We start from the raw sequence: 22980 nt of genomic DNA on the forward strand, positions 1-22980 counted from the left end.
CCCCACTTTCCTATAGTCAAGGCTCCAGCACTTCAAAATAAAATAAAAACAGTTAAAAGCTGTAAAAATAATTATAATTATCATTAGTGCAACTCAAAGAGAAGGTCTCAAGATTTTTGCTTAGAGTAGAAAGAGCAGGAGCCAAATGTGATCGGATGAAAGACTATATTCTGATCTACAGCTTAAAAATAAATGGTGACTGCTTCCTTAAACTTTTTATAAACAATGCTGGAAGTCTTCACAGAGGCACTTCCAACATCTTCCATTGCAGAATAAAATTCCCTACAGGAAGCAATTTGGGCGAATATTTAAGACTGTTTTATTTTAAAAAGCATTTGGTGTATAAAATGAGTAGGGGGTTAGGGCTGTTGTTTTACACTCTGTTTACTGTTTCAAATTCTTAATTCAAATTCATGCACTTTTAAATGGAACAGTAAGGTGGTCGAAGGGTAGAGTTAACTGCTTCAGGAGTCCTTGTTAGGATACATAAGCAAGGTTGATAATTAAGACATAAATAGAGGTCGAAATCACTATTCACACTCACTGAAAGAATAAAGATTCATGTTTGCTTGCTCTTTTCATTCCAAGGAATTATGAGAAAATGACCTTGGTGAGAACAACTTGTCTTACATTTAATTTCCATATAGTATTCTCTTTCTAACCAAATAAGACTAATGTCTTCTTTCTAAAGAAAGAAGGTGCCATAATTTTTGTGAGGAGCTCATGAAAATTTCTGGTTAAGGGCCATTCATATATGGGGCAGACAGCCCCATAGCCAGCATCTGTCCCCTGGCCCCCAGCTACAGCTTCTGGAGCATTGCCAGATTGAGCTGGCATAATCTGTGTGTCCATGTCTTGCGTTGTTGTTTTGCAAAAGTAGCAATAGAAAGGGATTTGTTAAACCTCTGAAAAGCACAAGCATATCAATTTTCATTCTTATAGTCTCTTCAGTTGCCACCTTTGAACATTACAAAACACTGTATCATTGCATCACTTGGATCTCTGTGGTCCTTGGAAGCCAAAAAGGAGGGCCTCCAGACTGAAAAAAAATTCCCTGCCTACCCTTGCATTAGGGACAAGGTGCAACCCTCCAAAGGTCTTCGTTTATGTGTACTATTCAACTGAGACAAAAATGGGGAGCTACTGATCTTTCTTGAGACTGATGGATTTGGTGGGCAAAGTGATTAGACAGAATGGGTAGGGTGTGCCACACAAGTAATTACTATTTTTTCTCCCATTGTGAGTGAGCAATTGGTATTTTTTTTCCTTCTTTCTTAAATGTGGAACATTGGAAAATTGATTTTCAGGAACTGTACCCCACAACATTCCACAATGAAGCACAAGGGGCCTCAGGGTTTGCTCCAGGGCTATAGTTCCTATCATTTACTTGAAGAATTAAGAAAGATCAATCCTGTTGTAGCAAATATACAAAATTAACTTGGCATGGCTTGGAGCAAGCAAGTATATGCTAATGGCTACCATGTTCCTAGATGATTACTGAAAGGAAAGAGTTCATTAGATTTAAGATTGGACAGGTTTTTATTTTTATTTATAATTAGGCACAATGAACTCCAGGTTGCATTGCTGTGTAGGCTTATCTGGACTAGCACTGAATTCCTGCAGTCATCATCCAGTTGTCTTTGGAATAAGTAGACTAGCATAAAGGCTAAAGTGGTGGTCTGGGACCAATGAGGTTCACATCTCCCCTTGACCATAGTGGTCTCTGGAGTTTGTGCCAATCACTACCTTTCAGTCCTATTCACTTAGACTTTGGAGAGGCTAAATTAAGAGGAAATCCATCATGCATGTTACCTTACACTCCCAGAGGAAAAGCATAAGTATTGCAAGTGATGATGATGATAATATTAATGACTATTGCTTTTATCTGTCCCAAATCTCTCAGTGTTCAGCATGCTCATCAACCATTCCCAGCCCATAATTTTCCTGATCTAGTCCCACACTTAGAAAGTTGCTGTTTGTTGCACTGGGAATTAATCAATAACTTTTCCTCAATAGGTAAAGTTGAAACTATATTTATTCATTCAATTTATGTGGCTACCCATCTCAAATAAATGACTCTTTCTGGCTAACAATGATTGAAAACAAGATAAAAATGTTATAACAAACTAATAACATATACTGCAGCTGAGATAAAAGATCAGCCAACACAATAACACAACCATGATAGGGGCTCAGCCACACACCCAGGGTTCCAGCTCAGTAACAAAACCTGGTCTTCAAGGCCTTACAAAAGGCAAGCAGGGTTGAGGCAAGTCTAACCTCTGGGAGAATGATGTTCCACATAGTGATTTATTTATTGCTACAACCTATATGTCACTCCATACAGAATAAGATTAAAAACAAAAATCAATCAATACAATTATATTCATTGATTCTGACACACCAGCTTTTGGAGGAAACATGATCTCATTCATTCCTAAAGGCCTTTCTGAACAGCCATGTTCTCCCACAGCATTATGCTACTGAAGATAAGCTATAATATGGATTGTTTGGTTTTGGCTTAGAAAGCTGTGGGAACTCAGCCACTATGGTTTATAAACCATTTATGCTTCAGTATAATATGTAAACCAAACAAATTGCAGTGTGGTATAGTGCTTAAAGTGTTGGATTGAGGAGTTCAAGTCCACACTGAACTTCAGAAGTTCAGTAGATGATTTTGGGTTGGTTCCTGTCTTTCAAGCCAACTATCTCACAGGGTTATCGTTGTGGAAACAAATGAGAGAAGGGAATGCTATGAACAAAAGTCTGGATATAAATCCAATAAACACACATAGAGTTAACAAAAATGTGATTTAACATTATGTATGAACCACCCTGTGTGTGCGTGCGTGCGTGCGTGCATGTGTGTGAGAGAGAGAGAGAGAAGCATATGAAGCTCCATACCACTAATGAAAAGTAAAATATGATTCTAAGCATACATTTCTTCATTAATTTTGCTCAGAGTAGCAAGAGCATTAAAGGAAGACTATCATGGAGTGTCTCTGGTGGGGGGAAGGGGGGCAAATGATGGCACATGTGTGATGACCTCATTACACAAATGCCCCACCTTATGTACTTCCATCAGATATTGGGACACAAGGATGTAATGATGGCATTTGTGTTATAATGTCAACAATGTCAGCATTTTGACATCATTATGATTTGCTTTGAATGCCTCTGGACACAATCCCAGAAATCTAACCCTAGTAAAATATTTGTATTTATAAAACACATACCTGGGATTTGATCATTAAGTTATTGGTCAACAAGTGAACTCTAAATTATACCCCTTAAAATAAAAATATTCTTCAGTTGTACATTACACTCAAGAGTTGTCTCCAGTAGGTGGCACACTTTTACTACATTACACTTTAAAACAAAAGGATGTCTTACTCTATGGAAATCTTCTTTCCCTACAGTTTTTCAAATCATGAGAATTGATTACATATAAAATGTTTATTGATTAAAAACTATAATGCAAAATGTATAGGTAAAATGATGGATTAAAGCACAGTTAACTTGTTCCCATGCCTATTTATTCAGAAGCAAATTCTGAACAACATCAACTTAAATCAACGATGTATGCATTGATTCCTTTGTACACTTTATCCCCATTAGACGTAACAATATATATATTAAAATAAACATGTGTAGGATAACACTGTTAATGAAGAAAAAGTGACTTTTCTAATATGATTCTAAAATTCCACCTGTACTCATATACTAATTTGCAGTTTCTTTAGAGCTTTATTCTAAACCTGCTTATATGAAAGTAGGGCCTACTAAGTTCAGTGGGATTTATTTCCTAATAAGGATTGCTGAATTAGGAATACTGCCTAAATTATTAGATATATTTGATAAATCTTATACAAGAAGGTGTACTGCTTGTATAAGATAGAGCATATTGCTATGGCTCTATTTTTAAATATATTGATTAATTATATTTTAATATAGTGTATGGTTGGATTGCTGTATATTGAAGTCAGAAGTATTATTATAATATTTTACTTCTATTTTTCTACTGCATATTATTTTCTGCCTTGGGTGCTTGCATCCCAGAAATATTGCTTAAAGCTATTAAAAATAACTACAAAAGTGTACATCTACATTTTATATCATTAGGAGGGAGTCTTCCCATGTTGCAAAACAATTCTTTAGACCTTATATTTGATCTTGTCTGGGCTTAGAAAAATAAACAGTATCCTAGGCTGTATTAAGACAAGAGTTCTGTAGGGAATACTAGGGTTTTACACTAGACTGGGAAGTTAAAAAAATCCTGAAAGATGAAGGGAAACCACATTAAGTTGTGGCCAAGAAAACTGCATGGTTATATCCATGTAATCACCAGAAGCCAAGTCAGACTTGAGGACATTTCATCCTTCTTTTAATAAAAGTGTTAACATGGCACAAATACAGCCATATCCAAATCATCATCATGAAATCTGAAATTAATCTTTTAGATTTGAACCCCCCTTTTTTAAAAAAACACAACAACTCTGGCATGCTTGCCTTTATCACAAATGGGATTAAGGGCTTGATTTATATTTAAACAAGATCTGGGTTAATTCTCCAAAAGTTCAGAAGGTGTCCAGGAAATTAACAATATTGAATTACCTCTGGAGGTAACACTGCGATATGTATACCATTCTCTAATAATCAAGGAATAGTTTTCCAGTGCCATACAGTCTACTGGGCTGCCTCTCTGCAAGAAATACAATCGCTTGTCTAGCACTCTTAATCTGGGTTGGGCAACCCAGGAGAAACACGATTGTATATAGTTCCTGAACCTCTTTTTTATAGCCCAGGAATCATTTCAATTTTTTTTTATTATATAGTTCACAACTTTTACAAACTGTGACCAAAAATGAATAGATAAGGGAAAATCTGTATACTGTGGGAAAAAGTTCTGTCTGGCCCAAAGTGTGAACCCTAGGAAAAGCATTTGCATTTTAGGAGCAATGCACACAAAAACACATACATTTTTAAGTCAAGTTCCCTAACAAACTGAAAGTAAGGAAGACAAGCTGCATTAAATTAAAATCAATGGATTGCCCAACCCAGTAAAAGATTAGCTGGAGGGCGCACTGATAAACAACCCAGAATTCTAAACCCATCATATGTATCTACGTATTTCTGCTGACCAACATATATGATATCAACTAACCTTGTAGGTGCATGCTTCTGTTCCTCCTCCTCATCGGTGTCACTGCTGATTGTGATAACACTGACTGTGGGGCTGGGAGTGTCCGGGATGACTATTGTTTGTCGCTGTCGTTCCCTTGTAGTACTAGACGGTCCATCTCCCCACCCACATGTGACAGAGGTGCTGCAGGCCGGGCTGTTGTGCACCACTGCACAGCGAGGCGGGGTGTTCTCCTTTACTCGCTTAGACCGCTGTGGAGAGCTGATCGTCTGAGAAGAGGATACCTCAAAGTTGGACATATTCCTGAAAATGGTGACAAGAGGAAAGAGATATATTAAATGCATACAAAAACAAGGCTAGTGCATTTCTTTTCAAGATAACCTTTTGTAGATCACAGTCCACTTCATCAGAAAAATATTATGCACGTATATAGGCATATATTATATTATAATAATATAATATAATATATAATTATATTATATATTATGCACATATAGGCATGTTGCTGTTCTGGAGGATGGGGAAAGAAGGAGAGAATTAGGATAAATAGATAGGAGAGAAACAGAATTACATATAGATAGTGACTACTAGTCCAGATAGATGTAGTATCTAACTGCCCTTGGCTGATTTAAAAAAAAAAAAGCAGTGTCAGATTTGATTAGTATTTGAATGGGACCTGACAAAGAAATCATAGAGCTATAAGCTTGACCGGGACAGTGATAAAAAAAATCCCTGAGGAAATCAGTTACAAACTACTTTCCAAGAAAACAACATGAATGTGTTCTTGTAGTCTACAGGAGACAAACTCAACTCCTAACTCCGGACCCTGTTTTGAAAATGATCTAGGAGTGCTTTGGACCTCATGTAAGCCCAGCCCCACTCTGCTTCTAATTACAAACAGCCACATTATTTCAGGCTTCTGTTGACTCATTAAAGCAACAGCATCTTTTCTTAGGACCTTACAGAAACATGAAAAAAAGACCTGGGAATTTCAATGAACAGAGAGGGGCTGGGCTTACATGAGGTCCAAAGTGCTCCTTCCAAATCATTTTCACAACCTTCATACCCATATTTAAGTGTTACACAAACATTCTTGCATTTATGAGCTATTTAATAATACATGCAGTGTGATAAGAAAGCTTACACTAAATTCAATCTATGAGAAATTGTGTTGTCTGGTTTTTGTTTTTTTGTTTTAATTTAACTTGCTGCAAAAGAGGCAACATAGTTATCCTGCTGGTAAATGTAAATGCAATCAGTGTCACTACTGCAACATCTTTTTTTTCTCTAATTTTCTAGATATTTTATGTTTCCTTGAAACACAAATCTCATGCAAATTTATCAAGAAGTAAGTCCACATATGTGGAAAGGCACACACTCCCAGCTAACAGCCCAGGTTTGCAGTTCTAGCATGATATGGAGTAGGAGAGAGCTTGCATTTTGCCATTTCTCCTTTGGGGGAGTCTTTATGAGAGGATGATGTGAAGCTGCTTTCACGCTAGTTCACATTTAAAACCAAATAGTTTGGGATTTTCATAAGCTGGTAATTCAGATCTGAACACAGACCATGATGTGCAGTTCAAAGATTGTGACTGCAGCATTGCTCAGCCTTGAGTAGTGCAGGTGGCTGAAGCTGTCAGGTGAGGGACAGGTCTACATAGCAGCAAAAACCTACTTGGAAGTTTGATCTTATTAATGAAGGGAATCTGGATTAATGGCAGCTAGTCTCCTGTGTGTTCCTGAAGGCTCTGTTTTTTTTTTAAGTACATAGCAGCCAATATTGGTAATATTGTCTTTAAGTAAGTTGTCATGAACTGTTGATGCTTGCAAATGGCTTCCATTGTGCTCTGCTGGAGTTCCTTTGCTTTCTGATTTTGTTCTTGTGTCTGCAAGTTTGCTTTGTGCTGCATGACACCTCTCCAGCAGGACACTACTCCTCTCTTAAATTCAGCAATAATACCAGCCACAAAGCCTTTCACTGCAAAACCTACTGAGATTGCAATGTGGATGCTATAGAAGAACAGTATTGTTTGTGCTGAAGGAAGATAATGTAGTGTGGAAGGAATAAGGACAAATGTTTCTGAGATGGTAGGAGTAGGCTGTTCATTTTCCAATTCTGCTTATCAAAACTTAGATATTTGTTTAAATATTCTGCTTTTCTTCCAAGAGCTCAGGGCAACATTTGAATTAAGGCAGGTGAACAGTTTTGGCTTAGTGTATTGTGGCTTGCAAACTAGACTTTATGGTTTCCTTCTGTGTTATGTAAACCTAGCCAACTATGGCTTGCTAAACAAACTACACTATAAGACATTGTGTGAGCCCAGTCACTTAAACCTACCAGGGCTGAGCTCCAGATTCTGCTAGGTTCTCACTGACAGAGTTACTAAATAATGACAACTGTGAGATGCCATGAAAACTCACAGTATCTTTGACACTCTGTCTGGATTTAGACATTTAAATCATGGTTTACTGACTAAGCCAAAATTGGTTGGATTCATGCAATGCACCAGATCAAAGCTGATGGCTTCATTTAGTAAACCTGGACAGTGTCATTCCAGAGCAACCTAGTAAAAAACTGCATTACCCCTCTACTGACCCCTTTCAGGGAATTAAAAAGGCATCTTCAAAACACCTGCAGCCATCAAAGGAAAAGGCTTGCTACAGTGCTTTTTTTTTTTAAGTAGTGTGCAAAGTCACTGACTCCTTAACTCAAGCATGTATTTTCCTAACACAGAAAAAAAGGGTGCGACCTTACACAGGTTCAGGAGCTGCAACAAGTTCAGTGAGGGAACTCACACCAGATTCAAAACCCCTTTCCTCTTGTGGATCTGAATCCTACATACTTCTAGTTCTTCTATTTAAGGAGCTGTTTTGTTCAGGAAGCAGAAGCATTTAACAATTAAAACGCAATTCTGTTTGTACCCCAAACTTACATTTGAAAGCTGGACAGAATTTGGGAAGGCCCTAAACTCCTCTTGGACCTACTCCTTCCTCTCCAAGAAGCCAACCTACTCTATACTTTTAAGATCACTCTTTTGGTCAGTGTTCCAGTGTGATCTGCTGCAATAATCAAAAACAAGTTGGTTCTGGCAAAAGTACTCTGCAGCCAGCCTTTGTCCGCGTGCTCAGATTGGCATGAGAGTGAACAAAGAACAAGCTGGAATGTTATCAAAGGGAGGGGAATTATGGACATATACTCTGCAATGAGTCCTTTGCATAACAAATGACTGAACAGTAGCATTCATGGTGCCTGCTGAATACCAATGAGAGACACAGAGCATTCATTTCTCCGGAGAAGTGCATCACTCGTCTGTATACTGTGTAATCATGCCAAGCAGATTTCAGGCAACAGGAACGGCACATTCTGCAAGGGACTATTCCTATCTCCCACCTCCTTGAGTAAATATCATGTGCATGTGGGGGAAGTTTAGCAGCCCAGGATGTGCTAGGAGAATCTGTTCCCTGTTTTAATGGTTGACCAGGCCTTTGCAGTCTCTGTCCTTCATGTCTTGTGGGGAAAGAGGGCTGGAAAGGCGCCAAAGTGAGCAAAATGAGGAAGATTTAAAAACAGATTGGTTTTAAACAGAGAAATTGGTTACAAATTCATTGTAGGTTCTTTGGTCTCAACCAGAGCAAGCTAGCTGAGGATGCTTCCCCATTTTATAAAGTGTGGATCTATTTCAGTGCTTTCCCCTACTATTGAGAGTACTGTAGGGTTCATTAAAAGAAATACTTTGACAGATACGTTGATTAAATTCCACTCTCAAGAGACACAGTCTGCAAACGTTTCAAGTGTTTGCCCTGACAAAGTGCTGCTACACCCAGTTGGAAAGAACGCTGTAATATCTACGGAGCAGATACTTTGCTCATAGGTTGATGTCAACAATGTTATGGGCCGGAATCTTACTTGTAAAGGAAATCATGCCAGCAAAACAATCTGTAGCCAACTGTCTGAAGATCCCTCCTAAAACATCCACCCTGTAATCAGAAGTAATATCTCTGACCAGAATGACTGTAAGCATCATTGGTAGGCAAAGCACACATCAGCCAAGCCTCTGGTCTGCCCACCACTCGGAAGCCCCCTTTGCACAGCATCATTTCCCTGGCTGGTATGCATGTGCATATAGGGGAGGGGATTGTGGGGATGGGAGATTTCCCCTCTCCTCCCCATGATCTCTGTCCCGGTTCTCATCTGATCCCTAAAGAACACTGAGCAGTGGGGAACTGGAACTGTGAAGACGGCCGCTGAAAACAATGAAAAAGACTTTTCTCTCCTTCTCCCCATATGTTTTCATGCCCTGTCCTGAGAATATATTTTTCCCTCCTTGGTACAGGATGTGGGAACAAAGCAACCCTGCAAAGCAGGAGAGGGACATTCTCTTCCTGCATCACCAGCACACTCCATCCATTCCACAGCCTTGAGAACACAAGGGAGAAAACGCTGCTTTTCCTTTGGCCTTACCTAGCATTGAGCTGCAGCCTGGAAGTTTATGTGCAAGTGAAAGCAGCCCTAAATTTAAACTGATTACTAGGACCTGGTTTAGGAAGCATCTGTCCTGCACACTGAATTCAGGCATTCCTCTACTTGCCTCTTCTGCGTTGCAGTCACAAAAAGGGAAATAATTTCCCCTTTTGCTTCTGGGATTCTCCCTAAAATCATCTCTCTAGAAGCCAAGTCCTGTTGCCATTCTACTCTACCTTGTTGGTGGGAAATGTAAGATTTTTTTTAAAAAAAATTAGGAGGTGTAAATGTATTGATATTCACGCAAAGTAATGGTAACTCCTGGATGCCACAGATTTACAGTAACCTTCATAATCCACTGATGCTCCTGCAAGCTTTAAAATGGTAACTTCATCTCAAACATAAAGCATCAACCATCTTCTGCTGTTGAAATATCTGTGTTTAACTTGGTCGGTTGGTATAGACAGATTATAGAGAATGAGTACAATTTGTGCTTTACAGCAATTTAGTATCCTCTAATTTTGGCAAGACGTTGATGGATTTACCAAAGTTGAAATCTACACATTCCATTGGAGTAACTTTCAAAATAGGCCTTTTATACTCTTCACAACCTAACTAGCCACTTGCTTGTCTGGCTGTGACTACTCCAGTTACAATAATGTGCTCAAACAGCTGGATCAAAAAACCAAGCAGAATGTTGCTGTGTAAAGCCAGACTTCTTTTAAGAAACATTTTTCCATTACACTTTCCACTTTGGATTTTCACTTTTTTCCCTCTTTTCCAACAGATACTTAGCAAGGAAGATTGGAAAAAATACAGCCTGAAACTTTGGGGAATTGCTTCCAATTATAATGGAGATGGGGAGGTAAATAATGGACCATTAGTATTACCTGCTGTAAGAAACTTCCTATGTTTTAAATGATTTCCACATTGCCCGAGGCAAACTCAGATCAACTAGTCAGTTATTTAATCCTGGCTTCTGGACTCATTTCCTGTATTCACACTTTATAGCACACATCTCAAAATGTAACATGTTGAGACTACTTCACTCATATTAGTCCCATTCAGGTATTGTTTCTCCAGGAATGCTCCTCAGTTGAATTAAGGCTTACCCCATCACCAATGCCACTGAAATGGCATTGGCTTCAGTGGACATTAGACATTCATTGTGAGTGTCTGCAAGGCGAAAGCCTATTCAGTAGGCACATGCAAGCATTTTCTCTGCAGACAGTATGCTGAATGCAGGATGTCTGCAGGTTGCCTTCATTAGGACAACGACATTGGCAATGAGGGGAGATTATTGCAAGCATTCACATGCCACACATTCTGGGTACAATGCCTGAACCAAGCAAATTTGAGTTGCGTGCATTTAAAAATGTCAAGTGTGAATTCAACAGTGCCGCATCTACCCTGGGAACGCCTCTCATGGAATTAGTACAGAAATGTAACATGTTTTGTTTTGAACCATTTCAAATTTGAAACTCTCTATCCCAAATACAAAATGGACTGTTTTGAATATTTGGGAAGTGTGTCGAGCTCAGAGAAGAGCATTCCCCATTTGAAACAGTTATTTTGAGTTCAAAACATGTGCCAAATGTTTGAAACAGCCCATGTCACAATCAAAACAGCTGTTCCACACTCAAAACAGGATATTTTGAATTGATTCAAAAAGTTTTGCATATTCCTATTATCTAAAGAAAGTCTTTCATTTTCCAAAATCCTTTGTCTCTGCTCAGTGGAGAGGAAATGAATGAACTGACTGGGTAGCTCCATACTGGATCTCTCCTCTTTTTAGCCAACAGATTGTGTGAAGAACAGACAAAAGCTTCCTTGTCTCTCTCCCGTGTGGATCACCCCCCACCCCACCCCACCCCACCCCACCCCACCCCACCCCAATACCTTGCCGATGACTGGTGCTGTTTGCTCTTCCTTGAGGAGGTGGTGCTGGTTGGTTGTTGCCTCATGACATGAGCTACGCCCACATTTAAAGGCTGGGCTGCTGGAAGGGTGACGTGACTTGTTAAAAGTGCAGGCTGTTGTATGATGGGATTGTAATGGCTACCATGAGCATGTGTATTTCTGCAAGGAGAGAAAGGAAATTTGCATATTTCAAAAATATTTTTTCAGAAGTCAGTGGCAATCACCATGTATCTGACAAGTGTTTTAGAAATAATCTTCACTTGTTTTGGTCTTCCCACTTGCATGAACGGCTTCTGTATTTGAGATAATACTTCAGTAGACCCTTCCCAATGCCATATCTGGACAGAGCATGCTTGCAAGGGAATTCCTGGTGCCCCTTCTTAATGTACTCCAAATCCTGGTACTGCAGCGGGATACCTGCTGTATTGATTTAATCTTTGTTGCTCTCTTGTCACCCCTCCATCATAACATCATTGAGAAAATACTGTTATCAAGATATTCCACTCTGGTGCCATATCATTCCAGGTAGAGGTAGTAAGCAGGCCTGGGGAAAGTGCTACATGGTATTTAAGGACTCTTGTATCTTCAAATGTCTTTGTAGGCTCAACTCAAAAAGGCAACTGATTTTCATTATAAAATATCACAAGAAACCATTCCATGAAAGGCTAAAAATCAGTGCTGCTTACTGATCCATTTGCTATCAATTGCTTCTGAGTGAATGAAGGATGACATGTCCAGAGGAAAAAGGCTAGTGTGAAAGCAACCTTAAGTTCAGTTCATCAGAACGGAAAGGAGGAAAAAAAACACCCTGGATCAAGGGTGGCTTCTTCATACACAGTGATAGGCCTTAGGGTTAAACAACCCAAGAGTGACATTTGTCACTCAAAAGCAATTAATCTACCAAATTCAAGATACTCATGAAGAAATCTGAACAACACAGCATCCAATAGTTATAGGACAAATTATGAACCATGATGATTAGGGGACAGCCATAACTTTCAACAGTGCTTGGTTCGTGCAAACAGCATCTCATGGGACAAGGTTTCATTTCTGTTTACCTCCAATCTGCCAGTGGTTGAGTCCCTGCCATGGTCTCTGGAATTACAGTAGCATGCTGGACTGAGGTGTGAGTAGCTACCCCGGTCAGTTGCTGCCAAGCTGGAGGAAGCAAGATTTGCTGAGTGCCACTAGGCCAGGCTTGCTGTGGATCAGAACAGAAAATAGTTCTCAGTATTATAATTCATTGTGTTCTGCGCTAACATACTGTATTACTGAACAGGTTTTAAAGGAAAGTTTTACATGATAAAGAATAGAGGAGGATAATCTGGGGATAAGATCACATGCAGACTTTGAGCTATGATAGGGATACTGTACCTGAGCTATAAAAATCAGCCATCCATTAGATGGCAGCAAAGAGAGTGCTGACCCTTGCTACCCTCCAGTGATCAGTGCAAGTATTGCAGCCCATGTAGAGTATTCCCAACTATTATCAAGAACTCTCCACAATCAATTTTAGACCTCTGCCAAGAGTAAAGGGAGGAAAATGGGGAAAAGGGTTTTTAAAAGAAAATAAAAAATGGAGTATCAGGAAAAAAAAAGAGAATGATCAAAAGACAGAGAAAGGATAGTGCTACCCACCACTTACATGTAGCCATCTATAGATTACTCCTAGTGGACTGTAGCTCTCAGATGGAAATTGTTGTTCCACAACATGGAACAGATTAGCACAAATCAGCCCCAAACAAACTAACTACAACAAAGCAGAGTAGCTAATTTAGTAGCGATAGCCAGGAATCAGGATAAAGCATGAAAAGATATCCTCAAGATTAAAAGTAAATCTAACTTTAGGTCATTCTCAGTTCAAAGGTGTGAAGGCAACATTGCTAACATTAAGCAATGATCTTAATTACCTCTGTTCAGTGGGGCATCTTCCGAGGTAGGTATATACACAGAGCACTGGTATATGCTACATACATGTTTACTTGCAAATAAGTTTCAATGAATTTAGTAGGCCTCCCTCCAAATTAGGTTGCAAACGGTTGCATTCATTCTCCAAAGTTTCTTTGTGTAGGTATTCATGCGTCTAATGTTTATTCAAAGTGAACCCCACTACGTTCAAGGCTAACTTCGCTCTATAATGGAATCTAGCTACAAGTCTCCGCTGAGATGTGATTTCATCTTTATGCCTTCCATCCAAGGAGCAAATATACAATTCAATATCAGTGTTTAAAAAAACATGATGCTAGTAGTACGGCACTACATTATTAAGAAAGTATTAAAATTCTCGGCCATCTGGAACTGCAAAATATTAGGCCCCAGCAAGCCAGTGAGAAGATCTTGAGCCTCCTCCTTTCTTGATAAATTCTAAATTACCACTTGGCAGTGTTATGGTATTTGTGCCTTCATTCTGAGGGCTGAGCGGTTTCTCTGCTGTGTAAGCATCATTCTGCAGATGGTGTCACCTAAGAGAGCTGTAAGTACAGATGGTGTCACCTGAGACAGGTGCAAGTGTCATCTTGCTCAAGTGACTCAATTTTGGAAGTATGTAAGATTTTACACATAGGTCATATTAGGATTTCTCCTACATGCCATGGCAGGGCAATTTAATCTCTTCTGAGTACAGATTTAAGACATAGAATCAAAAGGAAGTAGTATCTATTCAAGACCTAGCTTTTAGGTGAACAAAGGTAATTGGGAGAATTCAAGTCACAGGATAATAAGGAGATAGACAGTGATCTGTTTAATTTCTTGTGAATCTAACTGACAAGGGGATAACATTAGGGCTGTGTAGCACTTTGGAAATTGTTTGGGAAAGGTGCTTCAGGGAACATTGGAGTCTGAATGTTTAATTCTTAGACCTCGTTTAATTCTTGGAGTGCAGCCCCTAATACATCATTCAAAGCCCAAACATGACCTCTGACCCCTAAAGAAGTTGCATACTCCTGATTCAGATGCTATAATTACTACCTGAACAATCTCCCCTGCTGCTTTATCTGATTAAGCGTTAGTGGTTAAGCATTTGCATCAGCTCAGTATTTTTAGTCTGTCTGCTGCAATTGCCAGCTGTAATGCAGCCAACTCAGAAGCCTGTCAAATGTTTTGGGTCTGAATTGTGTGATTAGACATGCGCAGAGCCAGGCAATTAATCTAATTTTACAAGGTACTTCTGTCCAAATATTTTGCATATGGATGTTTACAAAACTTCCTTTCTTCCTTTTGGCTTTGAAAGATCTCCCCTTTCTCGTCCTGTTTTGGAATATTTTAATTTTATTTTTCAGTGAGACAGTTCTCCTTCACATGTACTTCTTGGAGAAGGATGGCAGGCTTTCATGGAGGTGGACTCCATTCATGTCAGTCAGGATGTCCCTTAACAAAGACCCTTCATGAGGACAGGAGACCACATTATGAATGAATGAAAAGAAATCACACATGTTTTAAGTTCTGCTCCATACTGCCTTTCCAAGGTAAGCCAGCCTGGGAGCACAAACAGAAAAGCAACTGAACTGATGCTGGAAGGAGATCCAGCCAAGGTAGTAATTTGACAGGATTTTAGAGTCCTCTGGTATCCAAGAACACTGGATCGCCCTGACATAAACACCATATTCACTCTTGTGAATTGGTGCAAATTAATTTTAAGAGCTGGCTTAATAGGATGACCAACATTCCTAAGGATCTGCTCACAAATACCATATTTTGAGTGTGGCTGAACTCCCTAAGAAATTGTGAGAGTTGGTTATCAGACTGATAAGGAGTCTAGTACCTATTTTCAAAAGAATCAATGGGTGCAGACCGCCCCATGTTCATTAAAGAGAGAACCTTCCTGCTTTACATAGAAAAAATGTGAGAAAAATAACCATAAATATTCTATCCTAATTTGCAGAATATTCTTCATTTGAAATAGAGTGCTTGCTGTAATTCTGGTATTGTTACTTTAAACTTCTTCTTGATAAAGCTTACTAATCAGAGCTCTGAAAGAACTGTTCTTGGAATTAACAGTTTCTAGTCTAGGCTGCTACCAGAAGCAGAGTCAGCTCAATGGCCCATCTAGCCCAGTTTTGTTTTTGCTAACTTGATAAAGGAGTATGTAATTGAAGCATTCCTACTTAATGGCAGAGAAGTATGGAAATCAAATTTATTTAGAAAAGCTGTTGTCATGTATGCCTTGGGGCAAGTGGCTCAAGGAAAAATAGAGATAGTAGGGTTTGTCTAATACTCTTAAATTTCCAGGAAGCCCCCCACCGCCCTGAATAAAGGGATGAAAAAGGCAAATAATTACATCATGCACATTCTCAAAATCCACAATAACTTCCACATATGGACCACTCTCCTCTTTGCTGACAACTCTGTATAGTTCCTTAAAGTTGTAGCTGGGTCCCAAATTACTAATTATTTACCTGTGCTAAGAGCCCTGGCTGGATCTGAAGCGGCTGAGCCCCAGCAGCCTGAGTGACTATGGGAACTGCATTCTCCATCCGGACAGAATAGCCAGCATGCTTTGAAGGGGAAGTTTGCAATCCTAAGCCAAGAAAAGAATGTAAAGAAAGGCAGTGTTAGACAATACTTGCATTTTTAAGACCGATCACCATCAATGGAAAGTACAGCCATGAAAATATTTCTTTCAGTTTAGCATCCGTGGTACCAAATAAATCTGTGCATACTTCAAATAATTTGAAAGAGGTGTTGGAGAAAGCAGTGTTTCATGTGAACACAGTACTCAGGTTTCTGTAAGGTTGAAAAAGACACACCTGCTTTAATAAGTTGACAGATTAAAGCAAATGCAGCTCATTAAAGCAGCCACATCTTGTCTCGAGGTTGAACAGAAGACTAAAAGAAAAAAAACAACCTGCTTTCAGGAAGGGATGTGTCCATAGTCTCAGGCTTTCCAAAACACCTCTTATGAATAAATTTCAAAATTTGTATAACCCTAGCAAAAAGATCCTGCTTAAAACCGTTCTGTAGCTGTTAGTATTATGTTCTTTGGTTTATTATATATAATTCCTCTTTCATTTGTTAATTTATTGAATATGTTAATATTTTTATAACAGTTTGGAGGCAAACAACCTAAACTTTTATCGGGGTAGAAATTTTACAACTTCACTGTGCAAATTTTCCCATCAACCAATTGCTCTCTCCCACCTGGTGAAATTTCCATTCTCTCAAATCCAATGTATCATTTGAATAAGTTCTTCTTTTGTTCTATCACTAGCCAAGAATACTGTGTTGTATTGGGAAGTGATTTTTATCCTTTTTATTGTATCTGTCCTATGGTCCTTATTAACACTTCTTGTTTGTCTGTTTGCTTTAACTGTTTTCAATGTCTTAAGTAATCATCCATGACAGTTCTGGTTATTGGGCAGATTAGAAATAATCATCATTGTCTTTGCCAAGAAGTGTGCCAAGTCCCTTTAACATTGTACTCATATACTTCAAATTTGTCTCAGGAGGTGACAGCCTCTGGTTGACTTCTTTAGGCTCAGAAACTTCAGCATAGCATAATACTTGGGTGGAAGGCTACAAGGAATTCCAAGACTGTAGAGTAGATGGGAAGTTGGGGAAAAAAAACACCATCCTGGAAAAAGGCAGTGGGAAAGCTCTTTCATTCTGTCGCCAAGAAAACTGCATGGGCCTGTCCATAAAGTCATCAGGAGTAGAACTAGACTTAAAGGAGACTTTTACTTTCTTATTATCTCCATTTTATCAGCTACTCTTGAATTCTTTTCATCTTACCATTGTTACCAGACTTGATGTACCATTCCAATGCTGAAGTGTGCATTGGAATGGTGCATTAGCATCCCAGCTAATGCTGAACAAGGCTAGATTTGTTCAGTAAGTTTTCAGCATCTCTCAAACTTAATTGTATATATCTGTAGCTTGCACCTCAATCTAATCAGAGCTCCTTAACAGAGGCCCCTGTTCAGATGCCCTGTTCAGCTGAAATGTGGTTTGATCACTCTTAGGAAAAAGTGCAAACATGAATCTTACACATGGCCATAAAAGAGGAAATAGATCAAAAGTCTATATCGAATTTTCAAACACAACTGCAAAGTACTTTGGTCCTTTAGCAAAACAGGATGCAGCAATAGGGGTTTTCAGATAAATTCTTGATCCTGATTAGTGGACAGTCAATTAGAAAAGAGCCATGGAAGATTATTTTTATATATGATTACTGCTGCAAGACTCTTATATGTGCAGAAATGGAAAGATTATGAAATACCCACAATGAGAGAATGGTGAAGATGACAGAACTAGCAGGGATGGCAAAATTAACCCATTTGATTAGAGAAAGATCAACAACTACATTTATTAGTGACTGGAAACCCCTTACGGACTTTTTGCTGAAAAAAAGAGAAGAACGAATTGTGATTTATGGGTTTGAATATTAGAAAGGGGAGCTTATGGAAGGGTGTAACCTTAGAGAGAGAGGGCAAAGTAAAAATGTATCTATAACTGCTGTCAAGAAGATCGGAATCCACTTCTTTATATCTTTCTTTTTTCTTTTCTTTCTTTTCGATTTCTTTTTCTACTTTATTTTTTCACTATTTACTATTCTTCTTTATTACCTTTATTTTCTCTTATGGTTTTTACTTTGTTAAAAAATTCTTTAATAAACATTATTTTTTTAAAAAGATAAATTCTTGATGCTCTTTTGTGTCCACAAAAACTTTCAGCAGACAGTTAAAGAACTATCCATTCATTCAGGCCTCTAGTTGAATATGTGCTCCTTTGCTATTGATGGGTTATTGTTTCATTCTGTGCTCTGAAGTTTTAAGCTATATTTTAAGCAATGTGTTTAAGATGTGGCAATTTTAACAGGTTTTATTGTAAAACTGATTTAATGCATATTTTAAAAATTCACTGTACCCCTGATTTGAAATTGTTTTGTAATGAGAAATAAATATGATTTCTCTGAATCACAGAAAGTGAAGTCAAATGCAGGGGTTGAATTTTAATTTGGAAATGTCCTCCACCATTTGGGTATAAGAAAGAAAAATCTGCTCAATTATACAGAATAATTATATTACCTTATAAAACACTAAGAGTCACAGGGCTATCGGTTGTGGCCTAGATCCAGTGTCTATTCTCTGAAGTAACATCCATGACTTTAATGGAATGTTCATTAAATTAAATGTGTATTGGATTTCCTAAATGCATATTAGGAATGTACTTCATAGTTAACTTTCTAAAATATGTATGTTAAGTTTAGTCAGCAACAGCATCTAAAGAAAAATCCTAGCAGAATCTCTTCTTACAGCAGCCTATACCAATATCTCATTCTCCAGATATACAGGACTATAACTTCTTCATATCTGACTACTGGTCATGCTTGTATGGATGGAATTTGTAGTCCACCATGGAGGGCTCCTGTTGGGATTGGTTACCCTAAAGATTTGATGTGGCTGAGCTTATAGATTTTCTAGCTTCCAATTTTGGCACAGCCGAGTCTTCAACAGCTGAGATTAAAAAGGCAGGAATTAACTTGGATGGTCTACACACTGTGCTTATCCATAATACACTCTTTTAAATTTTGGAATAATATGTTGTGTAAAATTAGTCACCTGTGGTTTATTCAATAAACTAGAGTTAGACCATGATTGAGTGCAAAATGTCAACAACATTGTTGTATGCATGTTTCTAACATTTAACAATTGCCATGCAGGTGGCCTTGGGAGTTTACAAGTAAAACTAAGGTCAAGCCAAACATTCTCAACATACCCTTCTCAAAGGCATTAATAGAAACTCTATCAGGGGTTTTAAAAGAGGAACAGGGTTCACATTCCAATTGAGATAGAGCACTTAGGGAGGGAAGACTCAATTCTCCCCTTCTAAGCCCCAGTTCCAAAGGAAACATCCTCCCTGGACTTCAAATGAAAATCACCCCCTGAGTCTTTTTCTATTTTTGGTCTTTAACCTGGATTTAGTTTTAAAAGATGCAGTAAATGTCATGCGTAACTTGCTCCTCAAAAGAACAGTAATGCTGTATTTTTCGTGTATTTTGTTTGGAACTGTTGTTACCTTCCCTGAGACAGAGAAAGAGAGGGTTAGACATTGAAATTAAGGAAATAGTTACAATGTCATTTTCCAATTGTTCCCAGTACAGATTGACTCTGTGCAACTGCTGAAAAAGAGACAATTGCCTCCACAGGAAGAGCCGCATGTTACTAAAGTCCAGGGCAGAAATTAAGACTTCAAGCGCCTGTCAGCCTTTCAGTTGTCCTACCGGCTTTGCATCTCTCTGAGCTGGAGAAATCACCAAGGATAAAAAAATTGCCCCAAATAGTCAAATGCCTTTTGTAGCTTTTGTAAATAAGACTCTGGGGACTTTTGAGGATTTCACTCTGGAGTTCTTTTATGTTATTTCAATGCCACATAAAAAGGATAAAATGTCTGCTGCACAGTGGTGCACCAAGCCATCAACGTCTACAAATAACCTAAATATCTTTGGATAAAAATGAGAGAGGGAGCCAGGGGGCAGCGAATCAGGCTTCCTGGCCACAGCGAAGCCTAGATGTGTAAAGGAAACTGGAGCTCAAAAAATAGTGAAATAGGGTCTTATTTTCTCATTCTCCTAGCCCCAAATATCTCCAAACAGAATTCCCCAGAAAAATAGATAAAGGTCAGGTTATATGGTAACCAAGCTGACAGTATCGATGTATTTATCCTTGCTTCATACATCATCTGTCAGTGCATTCATATACTGATGAAACAGAGAAATTTTCCATCTGAGACCATCTTGCCAAGTCAGGGTTTCCTAATTTATAGTGCAATTCTATATAGGTCTATGAAAAATAAGACATATTGTATATAGTAGAAGAACCTGTGCCTCTTCAGAGTGGCTGAACTATAATTCCCTGCAGATAGAAATAACATACCCAATAAGAAAGGATACTAGGAGTTCTAGTTTAGCAACATCTGGAAGACCATAGGCTATTTAGTTTATAGATTTAAGCCTTGACGGCATAATCTTGAAACTGTTAGCTACTGACTGGGCTCACATGTTGCACTAACCTATAGTATAATTTGTTTGATTTTGATTCAGTGTGTTGTATGAACTCAGCTAACTGTATTTATTGCAACATGGGGAAAGAATCATGGTTTTCCTTTATTGTTTTGCCAGCACACCTTGTGGTTCTTAGCAGGAACAAATAAAAGCTTAGCAACCTAGTGGTCACGCCACCCCTCCTCCATCCAATAGTATAAATGATGGGAATTTGCCCGATTCAATTTCATTACCACTCGGTAAGGATGTTAATGTTATTCCTGTAGTAGCTTGTCATGGATTCCATACTCTTGAGGGACTGAGTGGGCCATATCTTTGGTCTAACATTACCTTAGTGCATGCCTCCTTACATTTAAATACATCAGCATCATACACTCAGTATGGTTGTTCTCAATACATTTCAGAAGCATCAGAGAGATAAGGACACATTTCAGAATCTACAGGGCACAGTTAGAACCATGGTGCCTGTTGACAACTGAGAAAACACAAATGCTTTCCGCTGTGCCTGCCAGATCCCCTGTCCCATCTAATTGCAGGAAGAAGGAAGCTGGCTTGCTGTAAAGCAAAGCATTTTATTTCCAAGAATGCCTCTGGGTCCCCAAATAGGCATTCTTAGAAAGTCAAAATGGTTCATACGGGCAGCACATTAATTTTTTGGAAGGGTGCCTACTTATCTGGGGAGAAGCCAATGCTAACTAGGGATGGTGGAGAGTATCTTGGAGGGCTAGAATAGTGCTAGAGATTAACCTCACTAGTTTGCCTCCTAATTAATGGGAGTCTTGTGACTGGCTCACAACATGCTGTCAAAGATCCAGCCAGCACCAACATGTTCTCTACTGCCTTACTGAAAGGGGTATGGGAGATCAAGACTTACTTCTGATGGTGGTGGGCTACCAGAAAAAATTATGTAAGGACCAGACCAAAGATTTATCATTTCTAGTTGCTCTCCTGGGTAGATAAGGCAGATGAGGTTGCCATCATTTGCTATCTGATCATTTCAATTGGAGATGCTCAAGACTGAATTTGGAATCTATCTAAACCGTACTTCCTTGCCTACTGACACAGCAAGGTATCTTTTCTGAGATTCGGTATTCATTCATAGAACTATACCCTGTCCAACCTGACCCTTTATTGATGTTTAGGGCAGGAGCATGTAACTTTCTTTGGGCTAAGGACTGTACCAGCTCTGAATGGCAGAGTGAGGGCTTCCCTGCAAAAGACTTACAAAGTAGATGAAGTTTGAATTAAATTATTTAAATATTAATACTATGTATTTAAGCAAAAAAAACCCATACCATTCTATCTGACACATATGCTTTTGTACATACAGGCAAACAGGAAGAGGCAATAAGACACAGTAGCATTGTGGCCAGTTGTTGCTGGTGTAATCTAAGGTAATTTGGGGGAAAACAGCTGATCCCCTAGTGGAGTAAAATTTTAGGGACCTGCCAGACACATGCATCATCCTCACTTTAGTAATAGCAGCATTTAACAAGATAAAGGAACCAGAAGCACTCTTACCTTGAAAACCTGGAGGACATACGATGAGGGCTTGCTGGAAGGGGTCAGGACGAGCACATATCTGTGCTGTACCTGTCTGCAGAGGGACACTCCTCTGAGCCACCGCGGCCATGGATGCTGCCGAGGGCTGGTAGAGTGCAGATTGGTAGTTTAGTATGGAGACATCAGGATTGGCTAAGGAAATAGTGGCACTGGTGGTGGAGGTGGGAGCCAGAGTGGTGGCCTAAAGGAATTATGGGATTTAAAATAAAATAAAAACAAAATATGAAGGCGATGGTAATGTTGGGGAAGCTAGTTTTTAAAACAAAAGATAAAATAAAGCACATAAATAAAACCTGAAAAGGTAGAAAGGGTTAAAAAAAACAAAGAAGGGAAGAAGCTAGAGATGAGTAAGGATAAGAGAGTTTTACTTTACTCATCATGTACCCCATTCCTTTGCTTACGATTACCAACTGCTTACAAACACAGCCACAAGCACCAAGCCTACAGCACCTATAGACAGTCAAGTTGTCTACAGAGATTTCAAGACTGTGCATCTGGAAAATGAGTAAGTATTTCTAGATGATAAATTCTTAATAATACACTGCAACCTGTATGACTTGATTTGTACTTGGTGGTGTGGCTCACTTTGTTGAGTTACGTGCTTCACACCCAGGTTGCTTCCTGTTTTTGGATTGTGGCACAGTTGTAGGCTGAATTGTACAGATCACAAAGGTATGATATTATACAAAGATTATATTGTTTGAGGACAGGAAATTTGCATCGAAATGTAAGTGGTATACCTAAGAAGAGCCCATGATTCTCTGTGGTTCTGATCCCAAATGTGTGGCTTCAGATATCAGATTTTTATTTTATTTTATTTACATACATACATACATACATACATACATACATACATACATATTTTCTTTCAAGAGATCTTGCTCTGGGGCCAAA

At 38.8% G+C, this 22980-nt stretch overlaps 1 protein-coding gene across 2 annotated transcripts in view; it reads right to left on the reverse strand.

Moving 5' to 3' along the window:
• Positions 1-22980, reverse strand: part of HIPK2 (homeodomain interacting protein kinase 2) — a 154781-nt gene that overhangs the window by 19212 nt on the left and 112589 nt on the right. Inside the window, exons 8-12 of one of the 2 annotated variants that reach the window (XM_063308377.1) lie at positions 22045-22171; positions 15920-16041; positions 12584-12726; positions 11505-11684; positions 5165-5446 (exon numbers count right to left, since the gene is read on the reverse strand). In XM_063308377.1, coding sequence (XP_063164447.1) covers positions 5165-5446; positions 11505-11684; positions 12584-12726; positions 15920-16041; positions 22045-22171 — 854 coding nt within the window. Of the gene's footprint in view, positions 1-5164; positions 5447-11504; positions 11685-12583; positions 12727-15919; positions 16042-22044; positions 22268-22980 lie in introns of both variants that reach the window. The other variant, XM_063308376.1, reaches the window with a different exon arrangement.

Source organism: Candoia aspera, chromosome 7, assembly GCF_035149785.1.
Source record: "Candoia aspera isolate rCanAsp1 chromosome 7, rCanAsp1.hap2, whole genome shotgun sequence".
NCBI lineage: Eukaryota > Metazoa > Chordata > Lepidosauria > Squamata > Boidae > Candoia > Candoia aspera.